Source organism: Sciurus carolinensis, chromosome 2 (genome assembly GCF_902686445.1).
Source record: "Sciurus carolinensis chromosome 2, mSciCar1.2, whole genome shotgun sequence".
NCBI lineage: Eukaryota > Metazoa > Chordata > Mammalia > Rodentia > Sciuridae > Sciurus > Sciurus carolinensis.
In genome coordinates, this window is record NC_062214.1 from 45,780,696 (window position 1) to 45,797,966 (window position 17,271).

General features: G+C 36.7%; 1 protein-coding gene across 3 annotated transcripts in view; it reads left to right on the plus strand.

Moving 5' to 3' along the window:
* The window catches only part of Kiz (kizuna centrosomal protein), a 128,982-nt gene that overhangs the window by 73,208 nt on the left and 38,503 nt on the right, over positions 1–17,271 (plus strand). For all 3 annotated transcript variants that reach the window (XM_047540090.1, XM_047540089.1, XM_047540091.1), the window contains one exon: positions 14,465–14,558. In XM_047540090.1, the coding sequence (XP_047396046.1) occupies positions 14,465–14,558 (94 nt within the window). The remainder of the gene's footprint in view (positions 1–14,464; positions 14,559–17,271) is intronic.

The following is a 17,271-nucleotide window of genomic DNA, read 5'->3' on the forward strand; positions in this document are numbered from 1 at the left end:
ATTATTGATTGTTTCCTGTGCTGAAAAAAAGCTTTTTATTGTGAAGCCATCCCATTTATTGATTCTTGTTTTTATTTCTTGCACTCTGGGAGTCTTGTCAAGGAAGTCTGGTCCTAAGCCAACATGATGAAGACTTGGGCCTACTTTTTCTTCTATTTGGTGCAGTGTTTCCAGTCTAATTCCTAGGCCCTTGATCCATTTTGAGTTTTGTGCAGGGTGCGAGATAGGGGTTTCATTTCCTTTTACTGCATATGGATTTCCAGTTTTGCCAGCACCATTTGTTGAAGAGGCCATCTTTTCTCCATTGTATGTTTTTGGCACCTTTGTCTAGTATGAGATAACTGTATTTATGTGGGTTTGTCTCTGTATCCTTTATTCCATACCATTGGTCTACCTATTTTGGTGCCAGTACCATGCCATTTTTGTTACTGTTGCTCTGTAGTATAGTTGAAGGTCTGGTATTGTGATACCTGCTGCTGCTTCATTCTTCCTGTTGAGGATTGCTTTGACTATTCTGGGTCTCTTATTCTTCCAAATGAATTTCATGATTGTTTTCTCTATTTCTATGAAGTATATCATTGGAATTTTAATTGGAATTGCATTGAATCTGTATAGCACTTTTGGTGGTATATCCATTTTGACGTATTAATTCTGCCTATACAAGAACATGGGAGATCTTCCCATCTTCTAAGGTTTTCTTCAATTTCTTTCTTTAGTGGTGTGTGGTTTTCATTGGAGAGGTCCTTCACCTCTTTTGTTAGATTGATTCCTAAGTATTTTTTATTTTTTATTTTTTATTTTGAGGCTATTGTGAATGAAGTAATTTACCTAATTTCTCTTTCAGGAAATTCATCACTTATGACTAGTAATGCATAGATTTATGAGTGTTGTTTTTATATCCTGCTACTACTTTGCTGAATTCATTTATGAGTTCTAGAAGCTTTCTGTAGAATTTTTTGGATCCTCTAAATGAAGAATCATGTCATCTGCAATAGTGATAGTTTGATTTCTTCTTTTCCTATTCATATCTCTTTAATATCTTTGATCTATCTGATTGCTCTGGCTAGAGTTTCCAGGATGATGTTGAATATAAGTGGTGAAAGAGGGCATTCCTGTCTTGTTCCAGGTTTTAGAGGGAATACTTTCAGTTTTTCTCCATTTAGAATGATGTCTGCCTTGGTCTTAGCATAGATAGTCTTTACCTTGTTGAGGTATGTTCCTACTATCCTTATTTTTTCTAGTGTTTTGAACATGAAGGGGTGCTGTATTTTATCAAATGCTTTTTCTGCATCTATTGAAATAATCATATGATTCTTTAAGTCTGTCGATGGGGTGAATTACATTTATTGATTTCCGGATGTTGAACCAGCCTTGCATCCCCAGGATGAACCCCACTTGATCATGATGCACTATCTTTTTTAATATTTTTTTATGCAATTTGCCAGAATTTTGTTAAGAATTTTTGCATCTGTGTTCATCAGGGATATTGATCTGAAGTTTTCTTTCCTTGATGTGTCTTTGTCTGCTTTTGGTATCAGGGTGATACTGGCTTCATAAAATGAATTTGGATGGGTTCCCTCCTTTTCTATTTCATGAAATACTTTGAGGAGTATTGGTATAAATTCTGCTTTGAAGGTCTTGTAGAATTCAGCATATAGACCTATTTTAAAAGGTAGTCACAACCCAATCTGTTTGGAGACTACTATGATATAGTGGTACACCTAACCTAAAACAGTGACCAAATTATAAGGTTCTCTCACTTGTCAGTGGTTACCTTTCCTCTTAGCCTTACTTTTCTTTCTGAGTTCATGGAAAATCTGCCAGGTACAGTGGCAGACACTTTTAATCCTAGCTACTTGGGAGGCTGAGGCAGGAGATTTGTGAGTTTAAAGCCAGTCTCAGTAACTTAGCAAGGCCCTAAAGCAACTCAGCAAGACCCTGCCTCTAAATAAAATATAAAAAGCGCTGGGGTGTACCTCAGTGGTTAAGCACCCCTGGGGTCAGTCCCCAGTAACCCCCCCCCCAAAAAAGAATGTTACTGCAGTGGCATCTAGAAATAGAGTGTGTAACCTATACTTCAGCCATGTTTTCAATTTCTTAGTAGTGACAATTTAAGTAAATTTCATGTGAGTTGTAGAGATCTAACTTTGTTATGATTGACAATATGAAATTAACCTTTTATGCTGTTAAGATTATCTAGCATTCCTATCAGTTGTGGCATGTGAAATGAGATTGCCCAGCTATGGATTTGAACATCATTAAAGTCTTCAAAGGGTTAAAAGTTACTTCTTCAGATGGATTTAAAACTGCCACAGACAAACAAGTTTTTCAAACTGCCCTATTTTACATCTTTGTTGAGAGACAGTATAGTTGCTGCATTTTTATGTCTAGATTATATTACAGATATATTTCAATAAACCACAGCAAACCACCATAGATTCTAGAAGCTGGCAGTTTGTGCTTAAATAAACTCCTCCTAGCAGCACCTGTTTTATTTTATAGGCCCTGTAATCACAGTGACATTCTGAAAGAAGACCTTGAAGCTCACAGGGCAGCTGTCCTTCACTAGCTTTCCAGACTCTTAACTGAGGGCAGCAGCAATGAAAAGCAAGTCAGGTATTACTGGCATGTTATTGCTGCTGTGGTAGGATAGCCAGCCATTCTTGTTCCCAATGCTTCAAAATCAAAAGGATCACAAAGTGGCAGAATACTAGTCCACACTGCCTGCTGGGGGATACATACTTGTAGTCATCAATATAACGTTTTCATGGACTTCCCTATCCATTTATTTGTAAATGTATTTGTTTCTAATTGTTAACTGGACTTATCCACTCAGTGCCTGCTAGTAGCAGTGTTTGATTTAGATTTGTACTTAAACTAAGGGATACAGAAAAGCGCTTGCTTTGACTGGAGAAGCAGGGAGGCTTTTAGTGTATTTGTATGTCCTGGTAAATAACACATAGCTAGATGGAAGTCCTTAGCAAGTCCAAGTCCCAGATGTTTTCCCAGATTCTCAAGGTCAGCCTAGCTGATTCAAGTGTGATCTCTGGGCCAGCAGCATCAACAAGATCTGAGAGCTTGTTACAAATATTGAGTTCTTAGACCCCCATCCCAAAACACTGACTCAGGAACTTTGACTGTGGGACTTAGCCATCTGGACTTTAATGAACTCGTCAGAGGATTCTGCTTGCTCCAGTTTGAGAGCCACCACCCTAAGGGTGTACCTTAAATAACCATAAGACTGGATGAGATAGAGGGATAATGGTTTCCAGGGTAGCAGGCACGTATTAGGTCAAGATTCTTAGACCTCCTTTCTGTGTCAGTCAGAAATCTATTCCATACCTTCCACCCACTGTTTAGATAGTCTTGAGTTTCTATTCATGGCCTCAAAACTTTGTGGCATCTGGGCCATTTCGTGCATAGTATCACAAATGTGTCTGGGCACAGTGGCACAAAACTATAATCTCAGCTATTTGGGAATCTGAGGCAGGAGGATCACAAGTTCAAGACAAGCCTGGTGTAACCCTAACTCAAAATAAAAAGAACTGGGGTTGTAGCTCAATAGTAGAGCATAAATGTTATCAATGTCCTACTCCTGTTTTTGGTGGGAGGACTGACTATATTTTCTCTTATTAAAATATATGTACACTGCTTACTAGCAGAGAACAAATTATTACCCAGGAGTAGTCAGTAAATGCTTATCTCTGAAAACCCATCCTATGTGTTTGGCTAAGAGAACCAATGACTTTGGGTCTGCTCAGCTCTCATCTAACACCATCTCCACCTTTCATGTAAAACTTTGTTTTATGCTCATGGTACAAATAGGGCTGGACAACTGCATTTTCTTTACAGAAAGAAAAGTGATCTTAAAATGCTCTTCCACAAAGTGGTGGAAGAAGCTGTCATGGGAGGAGCTCCACAGTTGTTTGGGGATGATGCATTGCAAGGCTCTTTAACTGATCTCCTGCTTCTTTCTCTCTGCCTTTTATATCTGTTTATGTATTATTTGGCATAAACCAAATAGTGTGGTATGTGTCATAGAAAGCCTATTTGCATTCATAATTCTCTGTGGAAACTGACTTTTTATCCTAAATGATTCATCATGTGACTCTTTTAACTCAGGCTGCCAAACTGAGATTGTGGGTGATAAGATGACTAGACTAACAATTGTTCAAGTTTTTCAACATTCATTGTACAGCCTTGATTTCCATTATAGAAGGTTGCATTTTACAGGACTATTGATCTATAGTTACATATAAATCAGCCTTCCATAAGAAGCAATACTTCTTTATGACCAACACAAATTAAAATTAATATCTGGAGACTTCAGAACTGTTTTTTTACCACAGTAATTTTTTAAAGCCAGATAAAGAAGTCAGAAATGGTGTCTGCTGTCAGCATTATGTTCTGTTACGATTAGAATTGCCACATATGTTGTCTCTAGAGATGCTGTTTTATTCTGCACCCTGATTTTCACTTGTTCACTCCCTGGCCTTGGAATAAGTACCAACTGTGTTTGACCTATGAAAGATAATCAGTCAGGTTTTGAAATACAGATTCTTTCTAACAGACTTTAATCAGCAAGTGACCTCTTTCCCCCTCTCCCCATCCTCCTTATACTAGCTACTTGCTGAATCCCCTAACATCCAGGAGTTCTTGCTGGAAACTGCCCTAAGTGAAATATTCCTCTCTGGTTTGTGATCTTATCCTGAGTCCAGATAGTCAACCAGCCAATTTAATCAACTATTCCAGAAACACTGATTTGGGGAGAATGATCTATTTTTTATTTTGTCCCATTCTGGAGATTGAACCCATGGCCTCAGGCATGCTAGGCAGGTACTCTAGTGTTAAGCTAAATCACCAGCCATACTTTGATTTGTTAATAGTCTCTGATGTCATAGAATTCTAATCCAGGCAAGATGGAAAGGCTCTAGCAGGTAATGAAATCCTTAAAGCCTGTCAGATAGAGCCATGTTCAATGTGGCAGTGGCCCTGCCAAGCCCCTGACCAAACAACAGCAGTTGCATCTTTCTTTATCTTTACTGTAAAGTGGGGCATACTCTAGAATATAATGTGAAGATTTCTGAATTCATGCTCACAGAATGAAGAAGAAAAAAGTTCAAAACCACCGCTATCATTATTATTGATTTATGTTATGTCAAGGATTAAATGTTCAAAGACCTTCATATGAAAACCTTTTTACTGTCAGGTGGAGGACCATTATTACTTTAGACAGTTAAGAATTATTAAAATATGACCCATGTCATTTGGGTAATTGATTAAAAATTTTGTTCATTATAACTTCCAGGAAAACTTATTTTAACATTAGTTTTATCATGTGTGAAAAACATGAGACTACCCACCATCTGTTCATTTTTTTCCAGGTGCAACTAATTGTCTCTACTAGTGGCTACTTTCAGATATATTATGCTCTTAAACTCAGGCTTAAAATGAGTCTGCCTATGTTCAGAATAAAATTCAAAATATTTGCTACTTTTCATTAAAAACCTTGGTAAAATTATCAATATTATAAAACACTCGTAATTAGAAAATGCTGATATATTTAACTTGTAGTTTTCTGATTAGAAGCCGTATTAAGAATATGAAACTAATTATACATAATTTACAGTTCTTTTATTATATTTTAAATTAGAGGAGGACTGTAGCTAGAACTCAGTGGCAGAGCACTTGCCTAGCATGAAGCACTGGGTTTGATCCTTAGCACCACATTAAAAAAAATAAAATAAAGGAAGTCTTTAGATTTTTAAAAATTTAAAGAAGTACATCAATACCTAACATAAAACTTTTTTTATGGGGCATTCATGGCATTTTTTCCTGTTTTTTTTTGTGGTGGTGGTGTTGGTGGTGGTGGTGGTTGTCGTTTTGTTTTGTTTTTCTGTGAGGCATAAGTGTTACACATTTTCCAATTGTAAAATAAAAAAGAAAAGATCATTTAAATTCTTTGTACCACATTGCAGTTCCCGATTTGGTGTGTTTATGTAGAGTGATAGGCAAGACTCCATTCAAGGATAGCCATGATTCTTACACTTCTTGCCTACTGTGTATTGAAATAAATCTGCAGGAAAACTTGGTTTGGGGCTTTAAGGGTTGGTTTAGCTGTGCAGAAATCACAAATCCTAGATGTTGTATGTTCTTCTTTTTTATTTTTTTAATTTTTTTTTTACAGACTGCATTTTGATTCATTGTACACAAATGGGGTACAACTTTTCATTTCTGTGGTTATACACGATGTAGCTAGATTCACACCATTCATGTAATCATACATGCACATGGGGTAATAATGTCTGTCACAGTTCACTATCCTTCCCCCCTTTCTTTCCTTTCCTATGTTTATCAGAGATATTGGTCTGAAGTTTTCTTTCCTTGATGGATCTTTGTCTGGCTTGGGTATCAGGGTGAGTTTGGAAGAGTTCCCTCCTTCTTTATTTCATGGAATACTTTGAGGAGTCTTGGTATAAGTTCTTCTTTGAAGGACTTGTAGAACTCAGCTAAGAATCCGTCTGGTCCGGGGCTTTTCTTGGTTGGTAGGCTTTTGATGGTTTCTTCTATTTCATTGCTTGAAATTGATGTGTTTAATTGTGTATGTTGTCCTGGTTCAGTTTGGGAGGATCATGTGTCTCTAAAAATTTGTCAATATCTTTGAAATTTTTCTATTTTGTTGGAGTATAGATTTTCAAAGTAGCTTCTAATTATGTTATGTATTTCAGTGGTGTCTATCATATTTCCTTTTTTCATCACGAATTTTAGTAATTTGAGTTTTCTCTCTCTTTGTTAGTGTGGCTAAGGGTTTATCTATTTTATTTACTTTTAAAAGCCAATTTTTTGTTTTGTCAATTTTTTTATTTCTTTTGTTTTAATTTCATTGATTTCAGCTCTGATTTTAATTATTTCCTATCTTCTACTTTTGGTGTTTTTCCGTTCTTTTTCTAGAGTTTTGAGATGTAGTGTTAGGTCATTTAGTTGTTGACTTTTTATTCTTTTCTTGAATGCACTCCATGCAATGAATTTTCCTCTTAGTACTGCTTTCACAGTGTCCCATAGATTTTGATACGTTGTATCGTCATTCTCATTTACCTCTAAGAATTTTAAAAAAAAATTCTCCTCCCTGCTGTCTTCTGTTATCCATGCTTCATTCAATAGCATATTATTTAGTCTCCAGGTGTTGGAGTAGTTTCTATTTTTTATTTTATCATTGATTTCTAATTTCATTCCATTATGATCTGATAGAGTACAAGGTAGTATCACTATTTTTTTGTTTTTACTAAGGGCTGCTTTGTGGCATAACACATGGTCTATTTTAGAGAAGAATCCATGTGCTGCTGAGAAGAAAGTGTATTAGTTCGTTGATGGATGGAATATTGTATATATGTCTGTTAGGTCTAAATTATTGATTGTGTTATTGAGTTCTATAGTTTCTTTGTTCAGTTTTTGTTTGGAAGATGTGTTCAGTGATGGGAACCGTATGTTAAAGTCACCCAGAATTATTGTGTTGTATTCTGTTTGGTTCCTGGAATTGAGGAGGATTTGTTGGACATACATGGATACCCCGTTGTTTGGGGCATAAATATTTATGATCATTATGTCTTCCTGATTTATGGTTCCCTTAAGCAGTATGAAATGTCCTTCTTTATCACTTCTGGCTAGCTTTGGCTTGAAGTTCACTTTATCTGATGTAAGGATGGAAACCCCTGCTTTTTTACTGATATGTGTGCGTGATATGTTTTTTCCCATCCTTTCACCTTTAGTCTGTAGATGTCTTTGTCTACGAGATGAGTCTCTTAAAGGCAGCATATTGTTGGGTCTTTCTTTTTAATCCAGTCTGCCAGTCTATGTCTTTTGATGGATGAGTTTAGACCATTAACATTCAGGGTTATGTTGAGATATGATTTGTTTTCCTGGTCATTCTGGCTTATTTTTGGTTTTTAACTTGGCTTGGTTTCTCCTTTGATTGGCTTTACCTTTAGGGTAGTTCCTCCCTTTGCTGATTTACATTGTTGTATTTCATTTTGTTCTCATGGAATATTTTGTTTTTGTTGAGAATGTTCTGTAGCACAGGCTTTCTATTTGCAAAGTCTTTTTTTTTTTTTTTTTTTTTTTTTTTTTTTTTGTGGTCTTGGGGATTGAACCAGGGCTTTGTGCATGTGAGGCAGGCACTCTTATCAGCTGAGCTATATCCCTAGCCCTATTTGCAAAGTCTTTTAACTTTTATCATGGAAGGATTTTATTTCATTCTAAAATCTGAAAGTTAGTCTTACTGGATATAAGATTCTTGGTTAGCAATCATGTTCTTTCAGAGCTTGAAATATGTTGTTCCAGGTCCTTCTAGCTTTTCGGATCTGGGCTGAGGAATCTGCTGATATCTGTATTGGTTTCCCCCTATATGTAATCTGATGCTTTTTTCTCATAGCCTTTAAAATTCTATCTTTATTTTGAATGTTAGGCATTTTCATTATAATGTGCCTTGGTGTAGATCTGTTGTAATTTTGTACTTTTGGTGTTCTGTAAGCCTCTGGTATTTGATTTTCCATTTCATTATTCAGGTTTGGGAAATTTTCTGATATTATTTCATTGAGTAGGTTGTTCCTTCCTTTGTATCTCTGTGTCTTCCTCAGTCCTCATAATTCTTCAGTTTGGTCTTTTCACAATGTCTCATAGTTCTTGGATGTTCCATTCATGATTTCTTACCATCTTCTCTGTTTGGTCAATTTTATTTTCAAGGTGAAATATTTTGTCTTCATTGTCTGGGATTTTGTCTTCCAAATTATCAAGTCTTTTGGTGATGCTTTCTATTGAGTTTTTTTATTTGGTTTATTGTTTCCTTCATTTCAGGGATTTCTGTTTGTTTTTTTCAGAATCTCTCTTTATTGAAATGATCTTTTGCTTCCTGCAGTTGCTTTTTCAACTGTTTATTGGAGTGATCATTCATTGCCTGCATTTGCTCTCATATCTCATCCTTTGCTTCACAGATCATTTTAATTATGATGTATATTATGAACTCCTTTTTTGACATTTCTTCTACCATGCTGTCATTGGATTCTATTAATATAGAATCTTGGTTTGTTTGGAACACTTTCTTCCCTTGTTTTTTCATTGATCATGTATCTTTCCCTCTAGCAGTGCAGATCCAGGGGTATTGCAGATTCCCCCATAGGTTTACAGTAACCCTGCAGGTTTCCAAAACCTCTTCTTTAAGGGGAAGATCAATATTAGCACCACCCAGTACAGACAATATGCACCCCTAAACCAAATAGCCCCTAAGAAGACATTAATAGTATTGTCATAATAAACAGAGAGGATGAGTTTGATTATTATCCGTAGTATAACAAATAGATATGCAGTGAGGTCTACAGTTTCTAATGGTGGACAAAGAGGATGCAGAGGGTTGTAGGATATAACTGTTAATGGGATAAGAAAAGAGTATATAGCAGTGCTAGACTGTAGGAAGTGTGCAAGTAGAATCAAAAGAAGTTGGTTTTTAGCATGAGAAAAGTGAGAAAAAGACTGTGAGGAAACAGGTAAACAAAAGGAAAATAGCAAGAAAAATAAAGAAATAAAAACTAAAAATCTTTCAAAATGATGAACAAAAAAAAAATCTACATTATAACAGTCATATACTATTCAAACCTTCCAGTCTTCAGTAGCCTGATGCATGAGAGGTACCTGACAATGAGCTTCCAGTCTCCAGCAGGCTCTCAGGATAGGATTTGCCCCACCTAAAGCTGGCGGCTTCTGCTTCCAGTATAATCTGAGATGGCTGCATTGGCTTCCAAATGTTTTGGCAAATGGGGAGCCACAGCACGGGATGCAGATTCCAAGTCTGCAAGGGGCACAGACAGTCAGGCCAGGGACCTTGAGGGTGGGGTGCATTCGTCAGGCTGGGGGTCCTGGAGGCTGGCCCCTGTCAGTCAAACCAGGGGTCCTGCAGGTCCTGGCTGTTGTCCCCAAATGGCGGCAGCCACATGTAACCAAACCTGCAGGTACTGTGACAATGGACTTCAAGGCAGCAACAGGCAGCAGGTAATCCTCTGGCTATCTTCAGGCAGCCTGCAGCTAATGGTGGACCATCGGCAGTGGGCCTTGGGTGGTGGGTGATGGATAGGTGAAAGGCAGGCAATGGTCAGGCAAGAGGCAGGCAGATGAGCCAATAGTGTATGATAGGCGGCAGTCAGTGAGAGATCTGCACTCAAAAAGTAGGCGATATGCTGGCAGCAGCAGGTTATCTTGGTGGACGAATTGTGTGAACAGCAGGGGATGGATGAGCTGCAAAGATTGCCTCACAGAGCAACAGATTTTCCTCTGCTTGAATCCCAAGTTAAGGAACACAACCTCTCTCTTGTCCACCATCTTGGTTCTGTTATACATACTTTAACAGCTCATTTGCTATTTGACCATGAGCAAATCAGTTGATTAGTTTTGTCCTTTTGTGGGAAATAAGTATAATAATTGAAGACCTTAACTAGTTCTTGGATGCTGGCATCCAAAGGGCAGTTGCAGTTGGCTAGAGTGATAGTAAGCCAGAGTCTCACCTTGGTTTGCTTCTGCAGAAAACCACAATTTAAATTTGCTTTCAGAAACGTAAGTGACTTATGAGAAATATAACTGCTGAATAGACTAGCATTTGCTAGAGACTAGTCAGTGCATTTTCTCAGTAGTGGAATCTAGTGAGAAACTAAATATAGATGTAAAGCTGTCTTCATCTCTTGCATGGAGTCAGAACAAAGGAATTGAATGTTATTTTTTATTTATTTATTTATTTTTACATCATTGAGGTATAGTAGGAACCAGGAAAGGCAAGTTGCTGAAAGGGCTTTCTATCAAATGAGAATCCTTAGAATCATCTTTGGAAGCTTTTCCATAAGTTAAAGGATTCCATTGATTTATCCCACTTTTTTCAAACCTTGGTAAAAACTAGAGTGGGGTCAGGCAAATGTTATAAGAAGATATATTTTTTTAAAAATTTGAATTGTACCTATCCTTACTTTTTTTCCCCATTTAATTAATTTTTTAAATTGATTTTTCTTGGTGTTGGGGATCAAACCCAGGGCCTTACACATACTAGACACATGTTATACTACTGAGCTATACCTCCAGCCCTTCTAAACATTTTTTTTGAACTTTATTTCTGTTCCAAGGAAGCTGATATTAATTATAATAGTAAAATAAGGGAAAGGGTCTCTGACACTTGGTTTTCAGAGCATGTGTGAGACTGGGACCTTAATCTTGATGAGGGCAGAGCCCAGCATGGCCCTGTGGTGACAGGAAAACCATAACCCTCCCCATTAGAGGGCAGTGAGGACAAAGGAGTCAACATACCCTCGAGGAGCATAGGCAGTGATACCAAATGACAATGAAGCAACTTAAAACATTTTACTGTGAAAAATTGCAAGCATACTGAAAAGTGAACATCTACCACTCTGATTCTGCATTGATGTTTTAATGCACCCTCATATGTATCTTTCTATCCATCATTCTGTCCATTTATCAGTCTCTTACTTCTGTGTATTTCAGAGTAAGTGTCAGATATTAGTACCCTTTTTTAAACTTTTTACTTGGAAATTTTTTAAACATTTGAAGCCCCACATACCTGTCACTCAGCCCCATCAACTGTCCGCAGTTCACCAGTCTTGTTTTATTTCTTCCCTCACCTCCATTCTTCTCTTGAGTAATTTAAAATAGACATCATATCACTTCACTTACAAATACTTATATTGCTAGCATATAAGGACTTGATATAAACAAAATTCTTTAGTTATCCAAAGACTAGATATTAATTTAGTTATCTAATTAGATTTCAATTAGTTTACCTAATCCGTGTCTTTTTACATTTGTTTTGTTTGAATCAGATACCCAAATAAGGTCCTCTTGTTACAATTTGTTGGTAGGTCTCTTAAAATCTCTTTTTAAAAATTTTGTAATATTCTCTTCTTCTGTTTTTTTCATACCCTCAGTTTGTTAAAGGAGTTTGGTCATTTATCCTGGAAAATTCACATGCTAGATTTGGCTGGTTACGTTTTTGTGGTATTGTTTATTAACCAGTTCCTCTCTCTCCCACTATTACCTCTAAACTGATGGTTAGATCCAGAAATGTTATTATGTTCCAGACTAAGTGTTTTGACAAAAGGATGTTGTAGGTGACACTGATACTTATCATTCTATCTCCTCAGGCAGCATATGACTTCTGATTATCACATTGTTAGTGATGTTGAGACTGTGTTGGCAGATTGTCTCTTCCAGTATAAAAGTGTACTGTTATATAATTTTCACAAAATGTGATCCTTTCCTAGATGCACTTCATTTGGGCTTAAAAATTGGTGACTTTTCTAACTTGAACCTTCTTTTGCGTTTATTGGAGGAACTTTTCCTCATCAACTACTTAGTAACTTTGAACTGCATTTTTTACTAGAGAGTCAGGATTAATGCTTGATTCAATCCTTTTTTAGACCAATTTCCAGAATAATAAGTTGCTGCTTTCACAGCCTCCAGAAGTTTTTATTATTTCTTTGGTTCTGATTTCATTGCTAAACAAGCATTCTCAAAAATTTTAACTCTGTAATTTGGTAGTTTTAAGCGCGTGTGTTTGTGTGTGCGTTTGTCGTTGTTGTTGAGCAGTTTTCCAGATCTTATAAAATTCAATGTCTATTAAACAACTCTCCATTTCCCCTCTCCTCAGGTCTGATTTCTCCTTTTTCACTCTACAAATTTGACTACTCTAGGTGTCTCATATATGTGGATCATATGGTCTTTGTCTTTTTTTTTTGTCTCAGTTTATTTCTTAAAACATAATGTCCTCAGGATTCATGTATGTCATACATGTGACAAGATTTTTTAGGGCTGAATCCAAAGGTTTATTATTTTTTAAAGTTTTATTTTTATTTATTTTAAAATGAACTTGTGGATTTTTATGAACACACTATGTTTCAGTTATTATTCTTTTTATGGCTCAGATTGTCCCATCTTTGCCCAGCGAGAGCCCCTTCAAGATGATAGCTCCTAAGTCTTTTTGACATGACTCAGTAATCTTTGAGAGCTTCTTTATTTGCTGGTACAGCAGGGTGTTCCAGGTTCATCTTGTACATTTCCTGCAACCATAGAATGGGACATTTCTTTAAAGGATACTGGTTGCTTTTAGTTTAATAATATCACTGGCTGCATAGCAAAATATAACTTTATGCTAATAGTATCTCAATTTTTTTCTTAAATTGTAAGCAGCCCATAGTGAAAGTGTAACAAATGTGTTCTAGTTCTCTTAAAAACACTTAGGAGATTGGCCATTCACACAGTACTTCCTACACTGCTTATAGGAATGTGTGAAATACTTAAAAAAAAAAAAAAAAAAAAAAAAAAAAAAGTCTTTCTACTTTCTTTTAATTATAGGGGCTTCCAAAGTTCATGGCTACACTTTAGAATCACCCCATGAGTTTAAAAACCCAATGGTCAGGCCACACCATAGGCCAATTCCATTAGACTCTGTTTTAAGAATATTAGGCATCAGATTTTATAAAGCTTCCCAGGTGGTTCTGTGTTTAGCCAAAGTTGAGAATGCTCATTTAGCAATGAAATCAGAACCAAAAACTTTAAAATAAAAAAAAAAGATACTTGAACTTAAAGCTCAAAGTTTCTTTAGTCCATGACTGGGGATATAGCTCAGTTGGTAGAGTGCTTACCTAGCATGAAAATGGCCCTGGATTCAATCCTAGCACCACCAAAAAAAAAAAAAAAGAAAAAAGTTTCTTTAATCCAGAATTTGTTTGGTTCCAGACTTTTCTGGATAAACTTTCTCCTGCTAACTTGACTTTAAAAATATGGGAATATCACCATTTGACCCAACTATCCCACTCCTCAGTTTATACCCAAAGGACTTAAAATCAGCATACTACAGTAAAGCAGACACATTAATTGTTTATAGCTGCTCAATTCACAATAACTAGATTGTGGAACCAACCTAGATGCCCTTCAGTTGTTGAATGGATAAAGAAACTGTGGTATATATACACAATGGAATACTAGTCCGCCACACAGAAGAATAAAATTATGGCATTTGCTGGTAAATGGATGGAGTTGGAGAATATCATGCTAAGTGAAATAAGCCAACCCCCAAAACCCAAAGGCCAAATGTTTTCTCTGATAAGTGAATGATGATACATAATGGGGGGTGGGGTGTAAGAGAAGAGTGGAGGAACTTTGGATTATGTAGAGGGAAGTGGGTTGGGAGGGGTTGGGGGAAGGAAAGATAGTGGACTGTGACAAACATTATTACCTTATGTACATGTATGATTACATGAATTGTGTGAATCTACATCGTGTTCAACCATAGAAACGAAAAGTCGTACCCATTTGTGTACAATGAATTGATATGCAGTCTGTAAAAATAAGAAAATAAATAAATAAATGTGGAAATACAATGCTACAAATCTATGGTGTATCTTCTATTTCTGTTTTACAGATCTGAACAAGTCCCAGACTCAGACTTACTGAGGGCGCATTTGGGTCAGTATATTACCACCTTGAAAGAACATGATAATCCTCTGGAAGAAGAGGTGAGTAACCTGTTTTCTTCATCAAAATTGTGGACCAGAGGAAAAGGGTTAGTCATTTTTTTTAAGTTTCAAGATTATACAGTTACACACTTGAGGAAATATTATTTTCTTAAGAATGGTTGACATATTTGAAACAATAAAGAAAAGTAGCAAATGAAGTTTTGTGCTTGATGGTGCATTTTTAAATTTTCTTATCCAAGACCTTTTGCATGATATTTTGTGGAGTAATTCCCAACTTCTGACATGTTAATTTAGGTCATAGAGGTAACCTAGTACACATATTTACATAACATTTTCCAAGGAATTTAGAGGTATCTTATAACCTTTTGGTTTTCTGTCTTTATTCCAAACTTAAAAAACTATAAAGTCATTCATGTTAATTCAGCAAACACATATTGATCCATTAAAATACAAAGAAACCAGCCCAGATCCTAGAAAATATAGCCCCCTCCTAGGGGATGACCTAGCAGGGTATGTGTAATAAGAAAATGGCAAAGAATATGGGCCTTCAGATAAAGGAGCCAAACCACTTGGAGAAGCAGTGAGGCCAGATTTTAAGATGGATGAACAAGTGAGGTGACCCTTAAAAGAGACAGCCTTTTGATAGGATAAGAGTAGGAGAGGATGACTGGGGCAACAGAGAAGAAATATTAGGAGCCAAAGATTAAACAGGAAATCCAATACATATGCAGGTAGTATAGCCATGTTTGTGGCTGCATGTAGGCTCAAGGTTGGAGATGGTGGAAAGGAGTCAAACATGTTGTTGTGGGCCATATTGTGCACCACTGTGGCCCCAGGCTAGAGAGACTTTGTTCAGTTAGTAGATTTTAGAGAGCTACTGGAAGTGTTTGGGCAGTGCTATAAAATGATTTCTGTAGTCCGTTAGGGAATTTTATCTAATTATTTTGGGATTGAGGCAGTAAAAGAGGGAGCCCTGCCATGGTTTGGGCAAGAGAAAGGAAAAGCCTTACTTATGAGCTGGTGCAGAGGGAGAGTTTGAGCGTGCTAAATAGAAAATGGAGCAATGAGCAAATTCCTGAGGAAAGCACAAGAAGAGGAACAAGAAACCCAGATTGAGTGTTTCCATCATAGTATATATCATTCCCTGAAAAGTCTCATTCAGGAAAACGCCTTTCTTCTCCAAAGTTGAATGTCATATGACTAGGTCTTGTTTCAGTGTATGATTTTTTCCATTATATATAACACAAGATTTTCTGATTTCTAAATTGGTTGTTTGGTTTGTTTTTTGTATTGTTTTGTTTGTTTTTATCATCCATATAGTTCAAGGATCCTACATGTGTCCCTCCCAGAGCAAGCCTTGCTACCCCTTATCTCGAAGTCACATACCCATGTGACTATGCCTTCTAAAGCATCTGGGATCACTCCTCAAGCCTTTCAGAGCACCTTCTGTCCTCCTCAAGCCCCTCCTTTCCTTACCCTCCAATTAAAAGAAAGTAGAAGGACTTTTCTTTAAGCATTTTCACACACATCTGTATACAGAATAGGATGCACCCACCAATCCATGCCCATAACCCACCAGTCCTTCCCCCATTTCTTCTGCCCTCCAACTTTCACTCATCATTTGTTCTTTTCTCCTGTTCTTTTTCTAGTCTGACCCCTCCCCTCTGCTAATCCTTCCCCCTACCTTTTCCTTAGGGGGAAAGAAATAAATTATTGCAGATATAGATAGAGCCCCCTGTGTGCCCTTTAATAGATTACATGCCCATCTTCAGAGATAATCTTGTGCATATCCTTCCTGTGAGTTTTCATTTACTGCATTGTATGCAACTAAGTAAATAACCTATCAACTTACTGAGTTACCAAGACTGGCCTCAAATTTGCAGTCCTCCTGCTTCAGCCTCCTGAGTTGCTAGGGTTACAGACTTGACTCCACTGTGCACAGCTGATTTAAGAATATTGTTTCCATTTTTCATTTTAGCACTCTTTTGTAACAACGTTGCTTTCCATTTTTGTTCATTCTAAGTAAATCATATCTCAGCCATGTTAAGGTTGACTTCCCTTTATTATCTAATTTTTTAAAAGGCATTGTTTATATTAGAAAACATGCTCCAACTTCTAAACAACCAACCTACTCATAATTTTTTCAAATAATACCTTCATTATTAGTGGGAAAGAAGGCTGCCCAACTAATAACTAATGAATCAAATAATATTCTGTCTCCCCCAGTAGATTTTTATTCCTTTTTGAATTATTGTGATCTCATCTTAGTGACAATCATAAAATGTACTAACAAATTCATCCAAAACCTATCTTTAAAAGTGGAAAAGGCAGTGGATGGAGTTGCAGCTCAGTGGTAGAGCCCTTGCCTGGCATGTGTGAGATCCTGGGATCGATAGCACCACATATAAATAGATGAAATTTAAAAAATCCATTGAAAACTGTGTGTGTGTGTGTGTGTGTGTGTGTGTGTGTGTGTGTTTATATGTATGCATATATATATATATATATATATTTTTTTAATGGAAAAGACAGTTTCTCAAACATTTAAACCTTTAGAGGTGGCTGAAGAAATGCACAGCCCCAAAGAAACAATGTTACCAAAATGATAGAAGCAAGGCAAGCCTTGTGAACTTCAGAAATTTTAAAAATGTTTTTCTGGGGCTGGAGTTGTGGCTCAGTGGCAGAGCTTGCATAGCTTGTGTGAGGCACTGGGTTTGATTCTCATCACTACATATACATGAATGAATAGAAT